Source organism: Siphateles boraxobius, unplaced genomic scaffold (assembly GCF_051911475.1).
Source record: "Siphateles boraxobius isolate OS27281-9 unplaced genomic scaffold, OSU_SipBor_1 41, whole genome shotgun sequence".
NCBI classification, from domain to species: Eukaryota; Metazoa; Chordata; class Actinopteri; order Cypriniformes; family Leuciscidae; genus Siphateles; species Siphateles boraxobius.
The window spans coordinates 7,035,418-7,061,003 of record NW_027509042.1 but is presented as its reverse complement, the minus strand read 5'-3'; the positions used below and the strand labels follow the sequence as shown (position 1 = coordinate 7,061,003).

General features: G+C 36.7%; 1 protein-coding gene across 2 annotated transcripts in view; it reads left to right on the top strand.

Moving 5' to 3' along the window:
* Positions 1–24,499, top strand: part of cntn4 (contactin 4) — a 170,390-nt gene extending 145,891 nt beyond the window's left edge. Inside the window, exons 13-23 of one of the 2 annotated variants that reach the window (XM_077197996.1) lie at positions 9,670–9,845; positions 12,293–12,410; positions 12,808–12,966; positions 14,230–14,379; positions 15,471–15,541; positions 17,996–18,230; positions 18,457–18,572; positions 19,602–19,788; positions 20,514–20,626; positions 21,674–21,842; positions 22,862–24,499. In XM_077197996.1, the coding sequence (XP_077054111.1) occupies positions 9,670–9,845; positions 12,293–12,410; positions 12,808–12,966; positions 14,230–14,379; positions 15,471–15,541; positions 17,996–18,230; positions 18,457–18,572; positions 19,602–19,788; positions 20,514–20,626; positions 21,674–21,842; positions 22,862–22,953 (1,586 nt within the window). In that variant the 3' untranslated portion in view covers positions 22,954–24,499. Of the gene's footprint in view, positions 1–9,669; positions 9,846–12,289; positions 12,411–12,807; positions 12,967–14,229; positions 14,380–15,470; positions 15,542–17,995; positions 18,231–18,456; positions 18,573–19,601; positions 19,789–20,513; positions 20,627–21,673; positions 21,843–22,861 lie in introns of both variants that reach the window. The other variant, XM_077197995.1, reaches the window with a different exon arrangement.
* Positions 24,500–25,586: the final 1,087 nt, after the last annotated feature.

The window sequence follows — 25,586 nt, the reverse complement described above, 5'->3', positions numbered from 1 at the left end:
TCATTGACCCGTTCTTAAAATAGCCATTCTTTTCTAACATTTTAAGAATCTAAACAACCTTTTTTTCAATACAAAGTTCTCTGTACAATGGAAAGGTTCCATGGATGTTAATATTATTTATGGAACCATGAATGCCAATAAAGAACCTCTATTTTAACCGTGTACAGTAAATTCTGCATCATACATCCACCCAAGTCGCATTACGTCTTTTCAGCATGCTTATCTGTATTATGTCTAAGTAGAATATACCTTCCAAAGCTATCTGATCTTAGCCAAGGGGAATCCTTTTATTTCCTAATGAGATGAAGGAGTGTAGTGTCAGAACACCAGCATGGGGAACCCGGAGGGACCCAGATCACAGTTGTGTTGAGTCACTGGAGCAGTGAGTTATTATGCTGTATTAAATATGAATGAGAGGTGGGTGTGCGGTGCCGAGCATGTTCACTTAGGAGTGTTCTAAGGCTGGCTGGATTTTCAGGATGTAAGCACAACTCAGTGGAGGTCTCCATACCCTCTGCAACGTGTGTGTTTTACCTCCCTTATCGCTCTCTGTTCCTTCCTCTTTCTCTTGAGCAATATTTGGACAGATTCGTTTTCTAAACAGCATGTAAGTTATGATTTAATAACACGGGACGCCTCTGATTTCATATACAGACTCAGTTGGAATTGGGATCTCTTTATGCTTTTATCAACAGATTTCTATTGAGAATGCTTCTGAAATTCCAAACTGGATGAATTTAAGAAAATTATTAAATTGATTTGAATTCAAAACCATTCAGTTCTGACAAATACAGTTACTGCAATTTTCTCATTTTTGATGCTTGACAAATCCTTCAGTTTCATTGCAAATTAAAATTCCAATTCCAATTCCTGTGTGGTTTGGCCAATTCAGTTCCAACATATTCATTTAAAAATTTTGCGAAACCCTGAAGATAGGAATGTCTTATGTCTGTATGTGGCAGTTTACAGAAGGTATACCCATTAAAACCAACTGAATAAAAGATGCAATTAATTATAACATAATACAATAAAAAAAAAAATACGTCTGTTTTAATTCCAGAGATTCTCCTTTTTGATTTAATTCTCTGATTTTGAATTGGATAGGCCACCAACTGTCATTTGACAAAAAAGTTGGCAAAAATTCATTATGAAGGTGAAACAGGCAGCACGACTACAAATTTAGCTTAGTTACAGTATTTGGCGAAGGTCAAAATAAATGAGAACTACTGTGAAAAAAATAATATACCAAAATCACAGACATTCCTATCTAATCGGGATTATATTTCTCAGAGGTCGCCCAAGGTAGCTGAAGAACAGTGTGTAAATTGTTCTGAGGGATAAAGTCACACTCTAAAACAATTTTACCTAAACTCCTCTGGGAAAATTAATCTGTCTGAATTGGGATTTTCTTTCATATTCATAGCTTTTTTTATAGTCATAATTTAAGCTATCGTATAGCAGCGTTTGGCCGCCACCCCACAACCCACTAATATTGTGGCAGATCATACAAAAAATTGTTTTAAATATATTTTAGCTTTACATTTCAGACTTGCTGTAATAAAACCATCTTTTACCAGCCTTTTTCAGCACGGCTATCAAAAGCAGTGGGTTTCCAGCCATTTTATAGAAAGTCTTTTAAGTGTCCTTAACAAACATTCAGGAGCCTCATTTTAATGTAATCCTGCAAGAAGCAAAACTACATGTCTATAAAAAGCTCTATATTTATTGCCTCATTCAGGTTCTTTTAGAAGTGGATAATTTCTCAAACTGCAGTTTCTTGTGCCTTAAGTATGAGGTTTTAGTCTACTTCATTAACCTTTGTCAGGCATTGAAACCCTAAATCATTGCATGTCAAGGGGAGATCCATCAAAAACTCAATAAATATTGAGTCCCTTTCATTTTATATTCGTATGTATTATGTTATCAACTTATTGACATGACACAGGGGGAACGTGGGTTGAGTAAATGGGATTTATAGATAGATGGACTGGGGCAGAGATCCTTAAACACGATTGATAGATAGATGCGATGAGGCTGGGCACTTTTCACATGCCAAAGATGTCAAAAGAAGTGATACGCCATTGGCAGCTATATATCAACGTCCATTTTCTTTCCATTAGTATGTCAGAAGAGTGTACACATGCTGCATCAGCAAAATAACAACCATAATTATACCATACAGTCCAAACTACTGTAGACACTGTTAGAGCCAAGCTAAAACCTTCTGCAAAACAAAACAAAAAAAACACAACCACAGTAGTATTCATAACATACTGAATGGATAGCTTCTAAAATGTCAGTTATTTTATGTGAATACAACTTTATATATATTATATTGTTATATTGCAATATATTTGATTGTTTATATGAAAATCAAGATTAATTAAATCTTTAATGCCTCTATATTTATTTTAAGCTTGTTTACCTGCTTGGACATTTAAGCTACTTCATTCCATTCTGGAATGGAAAAAACTATATAAAAGTAATATGAAACTAATAAAATATTAAGTCATGGAAATGTATAAATTGAACTTTTTTTCATCAAATATTTTCTCTAGATATAGTTTTTCACTGTAAAGAAAATCAGTTATTTCAGTTCCAGCTAGTGTTTTTTAAAAGGTTTTAAATTGTATATGTTGTCCATACATTGATGTTGAACCAATAAATATCTGCCCAAATAAAAAACGTGTACGTTTGAACACCTGCGAATACTAATGAGATCACATAGTCCACACTTGACGTGTTTGTTCTTGATTTAAAGTTTAATGCAGTTTCCTCCCCCCAAAAAACAGTCCGACATAAAAACAAATCTGTTGTGACTGAGCGTGTTGTCATGTTTACTTAAAAGTTCAATCCATTTTTTTGTCTTCAGACACCAGCTCCACAGCTCACTAATAAAGCACCTTGGAGGCAGTTCTCCTTTTAGTGGTTGCTATAGTGACCGCTTTGATTGTTTCATTTGCCCTTTTTTAAGATGCAAATGCAAATGTCTTTTGCATGAGTCATATCATTATTCTTTAACATGGCTGATTCCTCTATATTTAGAGATGATCCATAAGGCTGCCTGGTGTAAATTACGTCCATAGGAGAACAAATGTCTATCTATCTATCTATCTATCTATCTATCTATCTATCTATCTATCTATCTATCTATCTATCTATCTATCTATCTAATAAAATGAGAACCTGCTGATGCAGATGAAACCGGTTCTGTCATTTAAGATCTATTAACATAATCACAAATTCAATTATATCATAATATGCAATCATAATCAGTGTTGGGAGTAAACGCATGAGTAACGTAAGTTGCGTAATCAGATTACTTGTTTATGTTGGTAAGACTTTATTTTGATGGACCTTTTTTGAACATTCTGTTGACTATTAAGTAACTTTGCAGCTACATGTCAACTAGCTCTCATTAGAGTATTAGTAGACTGTCTGCTTAATATCTGCTAATACTTTATTCTGATGATCCTCCAACAGACATTCCACTAACTAGAAGTAACTTTGCAACTACATGTCAACTTATTCTAACCCTAACCCTACAAGTCTAATAATACTCTACTAACACTCTACTGAGACCTAGTAGACATGTAGGTGCAAAATAACTTATTGTCAACAGAATGCATTAAAGGGACCATCAAAATAAAGTGAAACCAATATGTATATACTTTATGTATTTAATCTCCCTTTATTAACTAATGTCCTTGCTGCTGAACATCAATGATCCAATTCATCCATTCTAATGAGATGAATTTAGATAAAAAGCACAATCGTGTTTCTTTTTTTTCATTGGGGAATTAATAGTGTTAAACTTTCTTCTCTTCTTCTCACTTCTCTCCCTTCTCTTCTTTTCACTTTTGGTGTGAAGGACGTTTAACTTTACCAAAAAATAGAACTTTTTATTTTGTTATTAAAAACAAGCAAGCCCAGCCCAGGTGAGACACAGTAATGCAGAATTAACGCAACACTTTGCTTTCCATAAAAAGTAACCAAGTAGACAATTATTTGCCTTTTAGGGAGTAACGTAATATTATAATGCATTACTTTTAAAAGTAACATTCCCTCACACTGATCATAATTATTTAAAATTATGGTAGTCCAAAACAACCTGGTACATAAATGCTTATATTGTCTATAATAAATCAGATATTTGTTAATGCAGGCAAATCGTTTGTTTTCTCCGCCATTTACTTGTAAAATCTTAATTTGTCTGTGTTCCCATCGGCTGGTTAATAATTTAAAAATGCATTACTTGCATTATAGATGATATATATGCAGTCAGAGAAGCTTAGACAGAGAGAGAGATGGATGAGTATCTTATAAGTCTTTTATGTTGAGTCTCTGCTCCGTGCTTTCATCGAAAGAACACTTTTGTTCACCAGTGCGAGTGTTGTACAGCCACGCGTTTTTTCACTTTCTAACACTGACATATTTAATTAATCAAGAGTGGAATTCTTTAATCTGGAGATATTTAATTTAAGAATGAAATTCCACAGATCATTTCACACCGTAAAGGTTGAAAAGCAGGATCATAATTATTATTATCCGTCTCTAAAAACAGAATTATCTCTTGAAAGGATGTTTTATTTCTCATTTGCAGGTTTTGGATTTCACACTAAAGCAATAATGTCTCTTTCAACTCAAACTGAAGTCAAAAAAGAGTCTAACGGGATTGTGATTGGTCCTCAGCCTGCCTCATTACTTCGAGTCCCTGTCTGCCCTGTGCGTGCTGTTTGTTCGCTGCGTCGTCTCGCACCTTTTATTCCATTATTTCTCTTCATTAACGCAGTCCTCAAACATGTCCGCTCTGTCATTATTGATGACATTTATCCAGACACTTTGTAATGCGTCTGAGGATGGGGAGCGGCCCATTAAATTGGTTATCAATCAGCCTGAGGAGAAGGATGCATCTTTTTTTCTATCTGGATGAATTGCACGATTATCTTCAGATTTATATTTCAGAGAGAGTGTCACGGGCGTCTATCTGACACCCACCCTGAGCGTTTACTCTCGATTGCGTGGGCCGTGCGTCGCTGCATCCTTGCTGACGTACAAATGTTCCCCTATATGATCTAGCACCTAACTGTCACTATTAATAATGCACTGAGACTAAGACAGGGACATTTACATTTGCAATTTCATTTAGGAGTGGAAACCTGGTTTGCCTGTGTACATCAGCGTCTGCCGCAACCCTTATGGGAGATGACAGTGGTTTATTTAAATTGACTGTGGTGATATGAGGGCTGAAAAATACCTGTCACATTAGATTCCCACTGGATAAGTTGCATGTAAACCCTCCCAGCAAACAGCGGTTGGAAACGGAGCATTGTGTCAGCCCTGCTGATGTCCCAATCATCAGAACGCTGAGAGGATATTACCTAGATTAATTAGTCTTAATTAGAAATTAGTTTTGCTGGACAGAGATTAACTGAGGATCAGATCATGTGTTTGGATGTTGGACAATGATATCAGAGTTGGTGAGAGATCATTCTCATAATGAGTTGCCTCACTGTTGCATGTAACGTACACAATTATCCCACCAGCAACATGTGGCTTAAAGTTGCAGTGCACAAGTAAATAGATCGATGTTTAGCCACTTTCATACATAAAACTGTGGTTGAATTTATTTCGACTTGTGCTGTTAGTACTTATTCTTTTTTTTATATATATATATATATATGTTTTATATTATATTATATTTTTATAATTAAAAATAATAATATTCATTATAATTAAAAATATATATGTTTTAAATATTTCTTTCTTTCAGTGGTGTTCAATTGTTCCATTGTCAGCTAGTACTGTTTTTTGCTGTGTTGTTACTCATTTGACAATTAAACTTTTATTTTGGCTAAAGTTAAATTTTTTATTAAATGCTTTTATATTTGTGATTTGATAGAATTTTACCCAAGGCTCTTTTGAAAAAGGACTAAAGCTATCACAGATTGCGCACATATCCAAGAGGCTCTATTTCAATTATTACTTTGTGATGTTTTCGACCCGAGTTGTCTGAGTACGAGCTTCAAAAAAGGGGGATTGCAAGATCCGCAAGGTTATCGCGGAGGGTGGAAACTCAATTGGAAGAGGTTGCAGTGGTCAGGCTTTTTGTCAGCTTTCTTTTGGTGTGATTTTGCAGAGGTATTGGAGTGAAGATAAGGAGCCTTGGTCATTTGGAGTGAGCATGAGGAGAGAAAAAAGACATGGAGAATGGGGGCAGATATATAACCGATTTTAGTATGGTATAGATTTTTTTGTTGGTCAAAATCTTAAGAATCATGTCAAGTACACTTATATTTTTTGTAGCCGCCTGGTAATCGTGTGAATGAAGCTCATGACTTTTCCTGATCCCATTCCCTCTTTTCTCTCCACTGTTCTCTATAAATAAAAAGGGCAAAATAAAAATGTGTATCTATATTTCACACAAGTTCCTATTTATTTTTGGAAGTTCATTCATATACATTACTATGGACAGGCAGTTGTCTCTCTAGTGATGTAGTTTAGGTTTTGTCCTATTTTGTGTCTTTTGAGTTTTGTTATTCCTTCTGTGGAACAGTGTTTTGATGGCGGCTTAGAGTTTTTCATAAAACACACTGAATGACTGGAAAACATTTATTTTTAGTTGCTTTATCTTTACTCGACATCAGTGCTGCATGACAATGTTTTCTTCGATTCATTTTTTATTGCAGATAAAAAGCAAGTTGAACATACTTTGTTTCATATAATTGCATATTTTTTATTACGAATTTTACAGAATTTCTGTATATTGTCTTTCCTGATGTAATTACATTAATTTATTCATTTTCAGAGCTTCACTGTAAAAAAACTTTAAAACGTAAGTTTGTTCTGCCTTAAAATCTTAAGTTTAGTCAACTCAAATATCCAAGTTGTCACTTACTTCAATTTCACGTTTCAAGTTGACTAAACTTAAAATTTTAAGGCAGCATAAATACTTACTATTTTAAGTTTAAAAAAAAATTGCCGTGCATTGCTATCATAAAATACATACAGAAAAATCGTATTTAAAATAAATGACAGTCACAGGTGTTATTTGCTAATAGTTCAAAGACCTTGTTTGAGTTTGATTTCTTCACACAATCAGCAGGAGCCTGTCGCACAGATCTGCACATTGGCTTTGCTCAAATTTTTCTGCCAAATCATTGTGAGCCTCCCAGAACACTTAGGCCTATATGAGACTGCAACACTTGTATGAGACTGCAATATTCAAGTAGAAATATTACAGAAGAATAACATGTAGTCTGGCTCTACGATACATCTACAGACCATTTAACCTTGCTTGATCACTGTGTAGCTGTGTTTTTCCGTTCCCGTCAACTTCTTTCAGTCACTATGGAGCAGGATATTGGCAAAATGGATGGAGCTCCATTAATTCAAAAGTGTGAACACACTTTTGAGGTCACTGACGTTTCTGTGATGGGATCGGTCTGAAAGCTTCCACGGATTGCCGCTGTTAATCTATAGGGTCTCGTCTTCTCTCGACAGCTTTAATGACTGACAGTAACAGTAACAAGGTATTATGCAAAGAGGATATCACTCAGATTACGCCGACGAGAGCTTGAGGGCGTCAGGTCTTTTAAACGAGGTTATCTATGCAATCTGTCACAAATGATGATGGAGCGGGGTAATAAGAGGCATTTTCTCCAGTTCTACAACCTCGACTGTAAGATAGCAGTATCAGCTTTGCCTTGAATGAATTTTCAGGTTTCACTCCAGAGATTTTTCTACCACTGTTCAGGGCTCTGGTCTGAAGTGCAAATTTGTGGATCAGCGCAACCGCACATTCCCTCTACACCCTCACTGAGGCACGTTTCATTCATTACAACTACAATAGGAGGTATTAATAGCTTCTCGTTGACTTACAATTGTAATTTTTCACCTGTTCAGTTTAGTCTGATGCTTGTTTAAATATAGACCATAGAGGAATCCGCCTTGTTTGGAAACCCCAAGCCACTTCCATGGCGAAGAACAAAGGGAGCCATGGGACATCCGTCTACTATGAGAGACGGCAAACAATAACATGGGAGCGTTATACGGAGAACAGGATGAAAGTGGTGAAGGTATTGGGGATGTAAAAAAGGTACATTATTCAACCAATCCTCCAACAAGTGCTGTTCCTACAGGAGAAGAGCGAGTAACATGCTCTTTTCTGGGCTTCAAGGCGCTGCTGTTGAATTCTGAATTGAATTGCCAGGCGAAGAGCTGACAGAATAAAAGGCAGTGCCGTATTGTCATCCCATTGTGTGAATCTGACAGACAGTCGGAGAGGGATCTCATCCAAACAATAAAAGAAGCGAGCCTCTCATTGTGTTCCGCACAAAACCCATAGCAACGCACCTGTTAGCTTTGCCTTTCCAGTTTGATATCAGTCGAGATGGGAAAGGCTGTATCATGTGTCGGAGACCTGTAATTCTAGAATCGAATCCTCACACATAGATTGGAAGCTTGTGCTGTCTGCTTTCAGACATTCACATTTGCACTCTTCTGGGGTATCATTCACCGTGCTTAATTTAGTCTGATGGACATTTCAGCGAAACACACACAGCGCCCTCATGAGGCTCAAAAGCGACCTGCAGCGGATTTCTGCTCTCATGCACCTGTTCTACACAAGGCTGCACTGAAAGTGGAGGAGCAGGCGTGCATGTCGTATTCACTTGTGAAATGGCGCCAGTCTGTGTGTGAACTAAACTGACTTGGAAAGAAAGTGAGCTGGGCGCAGGCCCTGCCGGGACTGGTGGCGTGTTATCTGTATTTCAGAGTAGTGCATTCTGGGACATTTGGGGCTTAGCAAAGGTCAGACAGTGACACATGGTGGAGCTCATGGATCGTTCATGGGTTATTCACCTCTTCATCCACCCTAGATATTGCCCTGTTAGTTGTTAGCCATCTGTCGTTGAGCTCTGTGCACTGGACTCTGAATCTTATTTTGACATTTGAGCAACGTTCAAAGAAAAAAGTTTATTTGAAATCATTGCTGATTGATTAATTTAATTAATCAGAATGAATCACATTATGTTTCTTTGAAAATCCCTAACATTAAGATAATAGAAAGACATTTCTATGGCAGTTGAGTAATTAATCAAATATACACTACCGTTTAAAAGTTTGGGGTCGGAGAGAAATTTTCAGTGTGTTTGAAAGAAGTCTCTAATGTTCACCAAAGCTACATCTATTTGATCAAAAATACTTAATATTTTGAAATATTATTACAATTTAAAATAAATTATCTGTTTTAATATATTTTAAAATGTAATTTATTCCTTTTACGGAAAAGTTGAATTTTCAGCATCATTCAGTGTCACATGATCCTTCAGAAATCAAGGTTGATTTGCTGCTCAAGAAACATTTCTGATTATCATCAATGCTGGAAACACTAGTGCTGCTTATTATTTTTGTGGAAACATGATACTTTTTTAAGGATTCTTTGATGAATTAAAGGTTTTTAAAAAAGCATTTATTTGAAATAGAAATCTTTTGTAACATTATAAATGTATTTACTGTCACTTTTGACCAATTTAATGCATCCTTGCTGAATAAATGTCAAGACTTTTCAAGACTTCACAAAAAGAGAAGTTAATGCTTGTTTTATTTCCACAATGGTACTTTTTGAAATGTATTTATGTGCAACCATTGATATATATTGTTTTCCAGAGCCAACGATCATTACAACTGCTCCCAACACGCTGGATGTGACCGTCGGCGAGAGCATCATTCTTCCCTGCCAGGTTTCCTACGACTCCTCGCTGGAGCTCAAGTTCACATGGTTCTTCAACGAGCAGCTCATCCACTTCGGCAGCCATGGAGGGTACTTTGAAAAAGTTGGCGGAGTAAGAGCAAAACAATTAAAAATTCCCTATTCAGTGGTTTATTTATTTATATCGCAGCCAAAAGTTTCTGATAATACTGGGATTACCAAGATAAAGTGTATAGTTAGATTAGATTTTATATAGTTGCTATAAATTAAAATATAGTAAATAAATCTATTATAAATCACTGAGTCACAATACAGCATAATCATGCTTACTACTTTTTAGAAGAGGATTTGCATGCCTGTGCAGGCTTAAAATGTTGCATACGTAGGCAGCTAATAGGTTTTGGAACAGAGCCATAGTTTTTGAATAAGTTTTAAAAGCCTTTCTTAAAAAAAATATATTAATAATTAACGCTGTGTCTACTAGCTGGACACTTCACATACATATATGCAAATGTATTTAAACTGTAATTGGCAACATATTGTTCTTTAGATATTCATATCGAGTACTTTCAACTGAATTGCTGGGGAAAAAATCACATTAATTCTTTCATTAAATTCCACAGTTTTGAGGTTGTGAATTTATGATAAGAGATTTTCCCATTATATGTGCAGGCACTGACAACTCATTCTGTATTAATCTACAGTATAATTAAGCTTCCCACTCAGTATGAATTGCAGCACTTGTACAGTCACATGCGTTTCTTTTCATTAAAAGTTCATGATATTTTTTTCCCTCTCCTTTTGGGGGTGAGGGGCTGATCGCTTTTCTCGTCATCTAGTTCATCATGTCATCCATAGAGGTGCCCCGTCTCCAAAGAAACAAGCAATGGAGAACTTTCTAGATGAAAGTGCTCTATTTTAAGAGCAAAAACTGCCACTCTAATACTATTGTACTTGATTACCATGATTTAATATGAGTGATGTATCTTAATAGCAGTGATTTGAGTGAAGAATGTGGGGAAAGTATATACCCGAAATTTGCTTTAAAAGGTCATGAACTGCATTTATATTTATAAATTTATATATATACATATATATATATATATATATATATATATATATATATATATATATATATATATATGTAAAAATATTTATAACATTATTAGTGGACCTCAGAGAGCATTTATACATTTATATATATACTGTATATATATATAACGGTATCAAGATTTTTACATCAAAAGACATCCTAACTTAGAAGTAATAAGCTATTTTCTCTCCTGTTTTTGACCCTCTCTTTCGAACACACCGTTTTGATAGCATTCAAGACTTTGACCCACTGCAATGATTGGGTAACAGTTTTGCATATTAAAATCATTTTCAACGTCCCCGGCATTACATATGTGAAATTGTTTTGAAAACTTCCGATGTTGGCTTAGATCAAAACAATAACAAAATTAGCGTTCTCTATGTGCACTATCCCGCATTAACCCCATAAATGCGGAAGCAAGGAAAGAACGGAAAATCACAACTATTCAATCTGACTGCGGCGCTACAGTATCTGTAACAGACAAAGCAATAGTGACACATGGTAAAAACACTGTTACTCACTCTAATGTAGTCTCTTATTTTCAGTCTCTCTAAAAAGCCTGTGTCGAACTTGTTTAAAAACGAATTCGCAATAAACTGAAGCGAACAAGTGAACGGTGTCTTGACGTGATCTGACTGGAACTTCGTTAAAAAATAAATTTCATCCACACTTTCTTAATGTTAGGATCACAAGGAAGGCAATGACAAGACTGTGTTTTTTCACAACTTGGCACTTCAAAACATCTTGTAATCCTCTATCATTTTATTTGCTTCTTTTTAGTTTTTACTATTATATAACATGCGTGAATCGGTGGGCGGGGCTAAAGAGGCCATGATGTAGAAGTAGGTGTTGATCTTCTTCTGTAGAGGCGGTCTTTCTTCACACTATGATGTAGTAATGTGACATAAACTGAAACAAGTCGTTTTCTGAGCTTGGTTTCAATCAAAGCTGTTTTGACTAACGAGGTACTTTTGAGTTCTGTAACCTAAAGGATATTTTTATAGTACAATGACTTCTTATATGGCAAAAGATCAAGAAAATGTTATTTCTCAATTCAAGACCCCTTAAGTTAATTAAATTGTTATAAGTACTCACAGAGACAGCCCAAACCCGAAATTAGCCATATTTTTTATTCACCATATACTCTGGTCCACTTGGTAGCCATTTTTTGAGCAAAAACTGCTCATTTAGACAAAAAGAGTTTTTGTTTGACCTACATATTTTTGCAGGTCATATATGGCAATAATAGGCCATGGTGCAATAAAAAAACTTTTCAAATAATGTCTTTGTAGTCCTAGTTTGTCTACGGCTGTTCAGAAAGCTGAAAAAAATGTCATCAGAATTTTTGTTCATCCAAAAGTTGTACTGATAAATATCAAACATATGTACTATAATGTAAGTACATATAAATACAATTTAAAATATGTTTCATTTCTCTACCCAATCTGCAACTCCTTACCATATCTTTGATCTTTCTTTTTTAGCAGCACTCGGCAGGTGACATCATGATCCGAAACATTCAGCTGAGGCATGCTGGGAAGTACACGTGTGCCGTACAGACCAAGGTGGACAGCAGCTCCATTGCAACTGACCTGATTGTCAGAGGTGAAAATGTTGTGAAACATATATAACACTTGCATGTGGTATCATATCTTATATACATATATAAGACATCATCTACTTTTGCAAACTCTGGCTATTGAATATTAAATATCCATCATGAAGACTAACTAGATACAGTGTTACATACTGTTAAACAAGCCAGTGACGCATTGTAAATGTTTACCAAATGTAGGAAAGATGTGCTGGTTTTCCTGCTACAGCAAAAAATTACCCATAAAAAATGAGACATAATCTAATTAGAGCTTCAAGTCAGTAAAAACATATAGCTCAGACTTAACCAGCTGCATTTCTGTGCTTTAGGGGGGCGTCTATGTGCAGCCTAAAAGCGTGACATCATTGTGTGTGTGTTTCTGGTTTGCATGGCTGTCTTCTGTCTCAGGTCCCCCTGGCCCCCCTACCAGCATCCATGTGGAAGAAATCACAGATACCACTGCCACTCTCTCCTGGAGGCCTGGTCCTGATAATCACAGTCCAATTACTGCCTACACCATCCAGGCTAGAACCCCTTTCTCTCTCGGCTGGCAAGCTGTTAGCACAGGTGGGGCTTCTAACCAGCCTTCACTGATCAAAACATTTTCTGCATAGTTTCCTATTTCGTCCCCCTGCTTTTTTCTCTCCTATTACGTACTGAGATTTTCATCATGTTTTTTTTGTGTGCTTGTTTATGCTTTTTTTAGGCCTTGCTAAAATGATTGGTTTTAATACATGCTTTCTCTGTAGCTTGAACAGTGATCCAAAAGGAGATGTTTTGCAAAATGTTGAGGCTGCTCTTTTCCACACAATGACAGTAAAATATACCCATGGGCTGTATGGGGTGTACACACACACACACACACACATACACACACGCGGTCTGGTTCGTTGTCTTTGTGGGGACTCTCCATAGACGTAATGGTTTTTATACTGTCCAGACGGTATATTCCTTCCCCTTACACTAACCCTACCCCTAATCCTACCCATCATACAAAACTTTCTGCATTTTTACATTTTCAAAAAAACTCATTCTGTATGATTTATAAGCTTGTGTACCCATGGCGACCTCAGTTTAGATCCCCACAGTGACACGAGTCCCCATGAGTCCCCATGTGTATTCAGGTTTAAGTCCTCACCGGGATAGAAAAACATTTACACACACACACTGAACTACTGTTCAAAGGTTTGTGGTTGGTAAGATTTTTTTATGTTTTTAAAAGAAGTCTATTATGCTCACCAAGGCTGTATTTATTTGATCAAATATATAGTACAAAACTGTAATATTGTGAAATGTTTTAATAATTGTAAAATAACTTTCTATTTTAAAATATACATACAAAGTCTCATCATCTGATCAATGTAATGCATCCCTGCTGAATAAATGTATTAATTTCTTTCAAAAAATCCTACTAATCTTACCTTGACAAAATATAAATCTGTGATGCCAGGAAAAGAACCACAAAGATGAAAAGAACAATCTGATTGCCAGAGGAAACAAAAGTTTTTAAAACAAGTGATTTTAAAATTGTAATGTTATGAATGTCTCTACACACACACACAAATGAAGCTTTACAACAGAGGATTTACTTATTTTTGAATTTCAGATAGATAGATAGATGTATAATTGGAACTATAGGGTGTTATTTTTATCTCAGCTTTCACAGCACCTGTCGATAAGCCCGGTTTTGTATCTTACCTACAGAGCCTATTATCTCACCGAGCCGAAGAGACCCGCGCTGTGCATCTTGTTTGTGTGAGCGTGCGGGGGGCCGTGCAGGCTCACGAGGGGGCTCGTCTCACAGTATGTGTGTGTTCTGTTTTGTTCCAGTGCCGGAGGTGGTTGGGGGCACACATCTGACTGCTACAGTAATCGAGCTTAACCCCTGGGTGGAGTATGAGTTCAGAGTTTTGGCAAGCAACGCAGTGGGCACAGGAGAGCCCAGCAAACCCTCGAAGAAAGCCAGGACGAAAGAAACAGGTGAGTGCTTCAGACATAGTCTGCATGTGGCTCTTTCAATTAGCGTCATGTGGTGTGACTCGCTATCTTCCGTTACTTGCGTTGAAGGAGGACCAAAGCCATATCTAAGACTTCTGACTTTAGCCAATAAGCAAACACCCTAGAAAAATGCTACAAAGCACTTTAGAAAACCCCATAGCAATATGCTGCAATGCCTGAGCATCCTGGCAGCTGATTTTGCATGCAAACACCACTCACATTTCTTCAGAAAATGTTAAAATGTAATTATGCATGCAGTTTTATGGGCTAGTATAAATTACTAACAGGCTAAAATGGAGTATTTGTACTTTTAAAAATGTATTTCTCGCACAGCAATGCCATTTAAGTAAATGCAAGGTGATTAAAAATGGTGAAAAAAAAAAAAAAAAAAAAAATATATATATATATATATATATATATACACCCACACACACCTACACACATACTACATTACTGTTAAAAAAAATTGTGGTCGGTAAGATTTTTTGCCCACCAAGGCTACATTTATTTGAACAAAAATATAGTAAAATGGGAAATTTTAAAAATATTTTCTGTTTAAATATATTTTAAAATGTGATTGATCCTGTTGATGGGAAAGCTGAATTTTCCACATCGTCACTCCAGTATTCAGTGTCACATGATCCTTCAGAAATCATTATAATATGCTGATTTGGTGCTCAAGAAACTTTTATTTATTATTATTATTATTATTATTATAAATGTTGTGCTGCTCAATTATTTTGCAACATTATAAATGTCTAACTCTCACTTTTGATAAATGTAATGCATCCTTGCTGAATAAATGAATTTCTTTAAAAAAAAAAAAACTTGCAGACCCCCAAACATACTAGTGTATTTAGACTAAATCTAAAGAGCTTTTAAATCATACAGTTAAGTGTCAAAGGAAATAGTGTCCAGCATCTAAAAATATAAGCATGTCATTTATACATGAAAATATTTTTTAGCTCAAGTCATGTCCATGTTATTTGTTGAACTTTCAAATGATATGCAAAAACCGAAGTCTTAAATGGACACACCTGAGTCAAACTGAGTAAATATTTTACTTCCTCCAGTTCCCAAGGTCACCCCAGCCAACGTGAGCGGAGGAGGTGGCAGTCGATCAGAGTTAGTCATCACTTGGGAGGTAAGATGGCCAATGCACTTCACTCGCGTGTGTGTATGTGTGTGTGTGTGTGTGTGTGTGTGTGTGTGTGTGTGTGTGTGTGTGTGTGTGTGTGTGTGTGTGTGTGTGTGTGTGTGTGTGTGTGTGTGTGTGTGTGTGTGTGTGTGTGTGTGTGTGTGTGTGTGTGTTGTGTGTGTGTGTTTCTCTCCCTTAGTGAGTCCTTTGTATACAGTCTCCCTTTGCAAGCTGGCTAGACATCATTGTTCCTTTTATGTGAGGTTTTCATTAATCATAGTACAGTGGATACACATAACACTTCATTTTCTGTAAGATCTGCGTGGCAATAACTGCAGCTGTCATACAGGAGAAGCAGCAAAGATAATTAAATGGAGTTACCCTCGAATTTTTGCGAGGAACTTTTCAAAGATTACGTTCTCTCTTTCTGTGTTTCCTTTCATGAGAAATGTTCTATTGTTCAGGTTTGAGAGTCAGCTGGTATTATCTATTGAGCTGGAAGTTTGTCACAGGGAACATGAAACTTCAGTTCTGTTGTTTTTTAAATAAAAATGACATATACCACAGAACGCAATCTTTTGTTCAAGAGAATTTTGTGTCTTTTACTCAAAAACCACTGCTACATTTAACAGTACTGGTGGATTTCACTTTACAAAACCTAGTGTTATATTGTATTTTAAGACTTCTCATTATACTTTAAAAACAAAAATGTTTTAAAATAAAGTATTTCTTTATTAGAGATCGATTTTTAATCAGTATTGCAATTTGTGTAGCTTTGTCAGATTCTTCTGAGATTGTTCCTATACAGACAGATAGATAGATCCTAGATAGATAGATAGATAGATAGATAGATAGATAGATAGATAGATAGATAGATAGATAGATAGATAGATAGATAGATAGATAGATAGATAGATAGATAGATAGATAGATAGATAGATAGATAGATTGGTTGAATGGTCGATTGATAGATTGATTGGTTGAATGGTCGATTGATTGATTGATTGATTGATTTATTGATTGATTGATTGAAATCAGTTGTCAGTCAAGCACTGTTTCTGCTGCTCCAAATCTTAGAAGGCAGCTAATGGTAATAGGCAATAAGGCAGCTCTTAGGTTTTGGAACACATCCCATTAGGTTTGGTCTCTCTATGGCAAATTGTTATTTTCACAGCAGACAATGGAGTGAACGCTTGATTACAGGTGCATTTTTATTTAGCCGTTAAGCTTTCCCGCACAAGTGTGTGAGCGTGAAAACATAATCTCCCCCTTCTTTGAGTCACATGCCATGGTTTCGGACTAATGGATGCTATTTTCTGGTAGTCTCACCGTTACCGGAACCGCATTACTGCATGGTCAGTGGCAGACCAATATTTCAAACAAAAACCACCATGATATCATAACCTGGCAAAACGATTTCTGGGAGATGGAATCCCTCTCTTGCTGAAGGGGCCGAGATGACAGCTGTTGCTTCAGAGCACGTCGCGGCAGAGATTAGCGCGAATGCCGCATCTGATGCCTGACAGGTGTCAGGAAAGTCATACACCTTGCTGTCTGCACAACCAAAATATAACAGACGGGTTTGTGTGTAAACTCTAGAGTAAAAGAAATAAAATGATCATTAATTCCTCACCCTCATGTCATTCCAAACTCATGAGACTTTCGTTCTTCTTCAGAACACAAATGAAGATCTTTTTAATGAAATCTGAGAGATTTGTCCCTCCAATGACAGCTACGCAACTACCACACTGATTCTTCAAAAAGTTCACAAAGAGATCGTAAAAAGAATCCATATGAATTGAGCGGTTTAGTGCACATTTTTCTTAACAGATTTTATTTAGGCTTTTTTTCACATAAACATTCATCAACAACACATCAGTTGTGGTAAACAGAAGCTCAAGCATGTTCGCTTTACCTGTGAGAACCAATGAGGTTCATTCTCGTGTTACGCAGCATGATTGAGCTTCAGCAAGAACCAATGTTCTTGTTCTCATCCGTCAAGCAGGTTCTGCTGAGCTTCTGTTTATGTTCGCTAATTTGGACTAAACAATTCATATGGATTAGTTTTACAATCCCTTTTTGAAGCATCAAAGTGGTAATTGCGTAGCTGTCAATGGTGGAACAGAAAGCTCTGATTTCATCAAAAAGATCTTCACTTGTGTTGTCAAGATGAACGAAAGTCTTACAGGTTTGAAATAACATGAGGTTAAGTAATGAAAGTCAGAATTTACATTTTTGGGTGAAATATCCCTTTAAGAGAAAACAACCTTACAACTAAACAAGTAGCATGGTTGTAAAACGATTACCATGGTACATGTCCAAAAAACATGGTTGTTTTTATCTGTGGTGTACATATAAGGAGTAGTACATAAGGATGATATATCAGGGTATTATAATAAAGGGAATGTACTGTATTATAGATACATGTGCTTTATTTGTGGGTGTATGTCTGTGTTGCAGCCCGTTCCTGAAGAACTCCAGAACGGAGGAGGGTTTGGCTATGTCGTAGCTTTCCGGCCCTTTGGCGCCACCGGGTGGATGCAGGCGGCAGTTCCCTCTCCAGAAGCCTCCAAATACGTCTTCAAAAACGAGACCATCTCACCCTTCTCCCCGTTCCAAGTCAAAGTGGGGGTGTACAATAACAAGGGGGAAGGACCTTTTGGACCCGTGCTCACCATCTACTCTGCTGAGGAGGGTCAGTCATATTAACCGTTGTGTGCAACAGAGAAATTAAAGTCAAATGTACCCTTTGACATTTCGCTGTGTAACGCTTAGCAGCCAGTTAATAGGAGCCAAGTTAACTGAAGTGTGTTGTGCCAGAACCCATTAATCATGGCCAGCCTTGTTTTTCAAAAAGAGTTTTTTTACAGACATTTGTTGAATAAAACGCTCTAATCGAAGAATTTCTCCATCGAATTCAGAGCCTGGAAGGGCCCCCAGTCGACTCAGAGCTAAAAGTCTTTCAGCGTTTGACATTGAGGTGTCCTGGAAAGCCCTTCCCTGGAGCACGAGCAAGAAACGTGTTCTCGGCTATGAGGTACACACTAAACACTTTCGCATTAAAAGTTGAATAATTTTTTTTTGTGCATAAACGAAATATTTTGTATATTGTTATAATTACTTACGATTTTTCAAAACCCTAAATATTAAAACCATTATGCACATTTATTTAGTACCATTCAGGAGTATTGGATGCTGAAAATGTAGCTTTGCCTTTACAGGAATAAAATAAATTACCATAGAAAACATTTATTTTAAATTGTAATAATAATAATTGTAACATTACAAAGATAAACATTAAAAAATCGTACTGACTCCAAACTTTTGAATGGTAGTGTATGTAAGAAATTGAGATCATAAGGAGGCTGTTACATCATTCACAGTGTTTTATGGGAGTGGGCGGGACTTCTATGATTGATGGATGCCTCTACAGGATTATGGGTAGTGAAGTTCTTCACCAGGAGTTTGGCAGCTATAAGCAGTTTTACACATGGTAGTAATGTGTTTTGAAACAACCTGTGGAGAAAAACTCCCAGAGTACTGTTTCTGCGCACTGTAGATCTTACAATGTCAGCTACCTTTTTAATTTGATAGTAACAGTGTTTTGTTTTTTTAGGCTGTACTATTGCAACCAACTCCTAGTCAGAGTTGTGTTGTTAGTCGTTTCTTTGTTGTAAGTCATCTACAAAGTTCGTAAATATAAAGCACTGAGACCTTTTCGTCCTCTACTAACAGTTATGGAACAAATACAAATTAGGTTTGTACCACCATCCATCTCTGACTCTTCAGCGGGGACTGTCCACAGACTTTGGGAGGGGAAAAGAAAATCAGTCAACCTGACAGTTGGGAAACGTTGCATAAGATGATTTTCCAATGACAGGTTCATTTCAATACTGCCACACTTCAGTGGCTGAGTAACCAAAGCACCTGTAAGCAGATAGCCTGCAATTCAGATACTCCACAAAGAAAATTATAAATTAATTGTTTCTCAGTAGTTTTAAATGATATTGCACCCAGTTTAATTAAAGTTTAATGCTGAGCGGTTTTGTTTTGTCTTTCTCTGTAGTTGAGATACTGGGAGAAGAATGGCAAGGAAGATACAGCTAGTGTGCTAAGGACTGTAGGAAACCGAACAATAGCCATTATTCAGGGCTTAAAAGGAAGTAGCTCTTACTATATAACGGTGAGAGCCTACAACACAGCAGGAACAGGACCACCAAGTCCAGCGGTCAATGTTACCACCAAAAAGCCCCGTAAGTAACTTTTTTTGACGATGTTACTGAATGATTGAGTGTTTGACTATAAGGGTACACCTGGTATTAAGATGTGTTTTTTTATCGATCCGTTCAGAAATGAATGACGCTGAAATACAGGTGTAAACGGGGTCTAAAATGTCTTGAGCTTGTCCACTTTCCACCACTGGCAGAGGAAGTGGAAAACGCATTTGACCAGATTGCTTTCTTTGTGTAAACGCTCATGTGGTCGAATGTATTCAAACAGCGAAAAAAAGGCCGCCTACTGACCTTAAACATTATGGAAAGCGCGCTAGCAAGATGGGGTTTAAACTTCGTTGTCTGAAGACCTGAGTTTGGTTTGGAGATGAAAAACAATACCAAGCACAATGTTCTCTCACCATTCCTGATTTCTAGCACACACTCACGGTGTTCGAGGTGTACTTGCGGCTGTCAGAGCAGAAATAAAAGCTGATTCTCGGCATGTTTTTCCGCCGTCTCAATGCGCGTTCATTGTCCATTAGATCGAGAATTTGACCTGCCCGTAGACCCTCCTCTTGAAGAAATCAGGACAGAAGTGGCTGAAAGTGGACAAAAGAGACGGATTAAAACACCAGGTGTAAACGAGTATGTGTTTACCTAGTTTGCTTGTGATCCGATCGACTAAAAACACATCTTAATACCAGGTGTAAACAGGGCCTTGTATTATATTATTTTCTCTCTGATTTGTGTCTGTCTTCATCCAGCCCCCAGCCAGCCACCCTCAAAAGTCATGTGGAATACGTCAAACTCCAAGATCATTCTCAACTGGGAACAGGTGAAACCTCTTGAAAATGAATCCGAGGTCATGGGATATAAGGTAAGCCCAAATCTTCTTGCAAAACTACATTCACAATATGACACAGCACTTTATTGCTCAATGATTAAACAGCTTTCAGTGTATTAGCACCACCAAATGCTCTGATATGTGCGTGACAACGACTTCAAAGCCTCTATTGGTTTGCTTGTATTGTTTGGTGCAGTTTCATAGCTGAAAATTCAGGTGTAAGTAGCTTCATAGGATCAGTCATTTCAATTCAATAGTTCATGCCAAAAATTCACTCTAAATATTTGCGGTTTGGTGTAAAAGGACCTTTTTATTTTGAATGTAGTGAATGTAGAGTAAATAAGACTTGTTACAGCAATCACATTTGCTAATATTAAATCCGCCCCTATGCTATGTACATTTCTGCATCAGCCATTAAAAACCCCATAACAGTCTGATCATTGTTAGAAAGTTACTTTTAAAAAATAATGTTACAACATCGCTTTACTCCCATTACAATGCATGCATTACTTGCATTACTTATTGTGCCTCAGGCTGAAGGAAATACTAATTCATGCCTGTACATTAGAGGGCGCAACTCAAACAAACCTTTCAAAAATGAAACATAAATGTGATGTTTAAAGTCATTTTTGCTATTTATATTTGACATACTTAAACATTTAATATTTGCATATTTGTGTAATATTCTGAGTTTGCATTTCACAGTTTTTATTCATTTTGAGGAAAACTGAACCTTTTTTGTGCAAGTTTGATGAGTAAATGCATGATCACATTTAGTCTACAACTACAATAACCACCATGTTCACACAAGCGCACACAACAACTCTGCACTTACTGATGATTTCTCTCAACATGGGGACAGGAGAGCTGTCAGTCAATACATGGGAAAACAAAGTCACATGCGTTACTTATTCGAAAAATGAGTTCGTTACTTATACGACAACTATTTTGTCATAAGTTTACTAGTTACTTGAAAAAAGTCATCTTTTACTCGCATTACTATCTGTTACCCCCAACACTGGGTGGGATATAATGTGAGACCATGTTATAGGAGGTAATTGTTCCTTAAACATTTTGTAGGTACTGTACAAGCGTAACCATTTCAGCAGGCCCAACGTTATGGAGACCAACACCACGTCGGTGGAGCTCTCGCTTCCCACAGATGTGGAGTACTTCATCCAGATCAAGCCTTTTGGAGAAGGAGGGGAAGGCAGCAGCAGCCCACAGATCAAAATTCCCAGAATACCAGGTAGCTCGTCCTATGCTGAGTGACTTATTTTTGATGCACTTTGAAGCTTACAATATTATAAATAAAATGCATTATAAATAGATTTAGTAATTTAGTAATATAATATGTAAGGGATATTATAAAATCAGCCTGTCATTATCACATTTAACTCAACAGGGCGATCAGACTTGAATCAGCCTGAAGGGGTTCATTTTGCACTAATTACTGTACATTATCCTGCTGATTACATGACTGCTCACCAAATAATTACTAAATGTGCATGAAATATTGGGAAATACAAAATATTATATATTTGAGATTAAACACTACTGTTCAAATGTTTGGGTCTGTAAGATTTTTCAGTCCCTTCCACTTACCAAGGTTTCAATTGTTTGGTCAAAAATACAATAAAATAGTAATATTGTGAAATATTATTACAATTAAAAAAGTTTTTATTTTTATATATTTTACATTGGAATTTATTATTGATGGCAGATCTGATATCATTCTAATATTTGACCCTGGATCACAAAACCAGTCTTAACTAGCACGGGTATATTTGGTGAATAGCCAACAATACATTGTAGGGGTCAAAATTATCAATTTAGGCCAAAAATCATTAGGATAATAAGTAAAGACTATGACTGGTTTTGTCATCCAGGGTCACATATGCTGATTTGGTGCTCTAGAAACATGGCTTATTATTATCAATGTTGAAAACAGTTGTACTACTTAATACTTGGAAGCCGTCATAATATATTCAGGATTCTTTGATGATTAGAAAGTTTGAAATAGATTTTTTTAACAAAATTTGTTAAATATTTTTTTTGCAAAATCTGTCACTTCTGATCAATTTCATGTGTCCTTGCTGAATAATTAATCTTACTGACCCTAAACTTTTGAACCACAGTGTATGCAGGAAATCCGCTTGGATAATTTGTCCCCTTTGATAGCAGCCTTTGATATTCAAAAAAAAAATTATATATATATATACAGGTATATATATATTCTCATTCATTCGCTGATTTATGCTCTTTCAGGTCCCAATGCCATCGCCTCAGCTTCCAGTGTCTCCACTCTCTCGGCTCTCAGTACAATAGCTCTCTCCCTCACAGCTCGCACATCTTTATGACAGAACACAGCGCAGGCCGCTGACTTCAGACCACACGTTCTTCCTTGAGAGGAGACTCTGAGAAAAGTGACTCAGACAGATTGATGAAAACCCATTCATACAAACCAGAGGACCGATGTGAACGATAATAGTGGGATGAAGAGAAAAAGATTGGAAAAAAAACGGGTGTGTGTGATTCGCTAGCCAATTCAAAAGAGACTGAAGGCTGATGGGATTGAATTTGATTTTACCAAAGCAGCTTAAAAAAAAACAAATTGAGGAAAATATGTCTCATGCTTCTTTTGTATGTACGACATATCTAGCTTTTTCCTTTTTTTTATTTGATCCATTCGGTCTGTCTGTTCCTATTACAGTACGCAGAGTGTGTAGGAACTGCTTTAGATGCATGTCATGTACAATGTTTTGTAAGAGAATGCAGGTGTCTGAAACTTAGAGCAAGACATATTTGGCTGAAAACCAACTAATCATAGTAGAAAGAAGTGACGATCCTCTGAGGGTCACATGTACTTACAAGCTAAGAATCTCCAAGGACTTCTTACTGTTTACGACACGGGAATACTTTGCACTGAAATCTCGTCTGGAAGTAAGTGAACAACAACAGAACAAAAAAAAATCCTGACCAGAAACTCGAGAGAATGCTGCTACAAGGCCAAGGCGGACGTCTTTGTCACCTCCCTCCATACTGGTCAGCAGCAAACGAACACCAGGCGTTCACATTAGCAGTCTCTTTTTTCCATCATCTTCCGCTTCTCTGTTTGTGTGTCGCGTCTAGAGCTCTTCTTTGCCTTTTTGTGTGCCTCATTGTGTGTTTTTGAAATCCTCAGGTCCTCAGAAAAGCCTTAATACATATTTTCTTAGCATTACCTACTTAGATAAGTGGTGGACGCCAAGGCTGCGAGTGGTTAGTCAAGCGGGATGCTGGGGTTTGGGTAGTTGGTGTGAGTTTATTGCTTCCATGTTCCACATTATAACAGCCTTATGCTGTTCCTCATTGTTTCAAGGCAATACAGTGTGTGTGTGTGTGTATTTTTTTAATGCCATGTGGGACTGGTGCGATGAAAGTAGCTTGTCATTTCTTGAGGTGCAAATAGATGTACTGCTTAAAGAGACATGGGGAGCTCTAAGACTGAGTGAAAACAAATGTATATGTAAATGCTTTTTTGTATATTCCAGACAATTTATATTTAAGTGGAACACATCAAACTTTCCTAAAAAACTGATCTCTGTTTTTATCTAACAAACAGAATAGACGTTTCTTAGCTTACCGTGGCTCTGCATGTGGATGTACTCAATCCATTCTTGATTCATTAGGTACTAACCAATGAACTTTTGACGAGATGATACAAATACAGTCATCCATTTCAAAAGATGTGTATCAGTGTGTCTGCCATAGCCAGAATGCTCTTTCTCTAAGCAGTGCTTTCCACCAAACTTCTTTGGCTTTATCAGAGCTCCATTTATTGAACCATATAACTTTTTTCCTCCAAGGTTCTCTGTTTATACTGGATCACAAAATAAACGACATTTATAAAAATGATCACACAAATGTTTTGTTTGGGTGCATTATCTGTGACTGACTGACAGAAAAATGTGATTATAAGTCCTTAATGATTGTTCAACCAAACAATTTTGTCACTTGCTTTGAAACTCATGTCTTTTCACACAGGTCAAGTAAAGCACATTAAAATCCATGACTTCTGTGCTATATATGGGACTGGAACATGCAAGTTATTTAAGGAATAGTTCACCCAAATAAAATGAAAAATCTGTCATCATTCACACACCCTCAAGTCATTCCAAACCTGTCTGAATGTCTTTCTTCTGGAGAACACATTTTGAAGAATTTTGTTGGTAACTAGTTTTGTACCATAAACTTTGTTGTAGGCTATGGACAAAAAAAAACATACATTTCTCAAAATATCTTTTTTGTGTCATAGAAGTAAGAAAGTCATGCAGGTTTGGAAAAACGTGAAATTGGGTAAAAAAAAAAAAACAGATTTCATTTTTGGGTGAACTGTTGCTTTACATCTCATTTGCATTTCAGTATGTGTGTGCGCCAAATCACCAATAGGTTGTGATCCAATACATTTTGTTAGCTGGATACTTCTTAGTAAAAGGTAGAGCTTAAGAAACATTTTGACACACAGTGTCAGTCACAATTATGAGACCATCACGTTCTGAGTTATGACCTTTTATGGTGACCTTAAAATGTCTTAATCGTGGCACAAACCCTGACACAAAGCTGTTGTAGTTCTTCAGAAGAACTGCTTGAATTTGAGTGCTATGAACTATTTACCCTTTTTTTGAGCTTGGCAGCACCTGGCCATTGTCATTCTATGTAAATAAGAAGGCTCAAAAGTGTGGATAACTAAATTTGTTCCAATGTATAAAGTCATAGGTCTACACGACATCGACATAGCCTAGAGGAGTCGACGCCAATCCAGCATATCAGAGCCAGATTTTGGGAAATTGGTATTGACCATAGACTGTAAAAGGTAGACGTTTCACAGAAAAATGCACAGACGCTGATTTTTTTTTTATCTTTAGACTGATTCCATAAAACCGGAGGATATCGAAATTTTTATATTATGAACCGATTTTAGAACAAATTTTCGTCATGCGTCTCCCAGCGA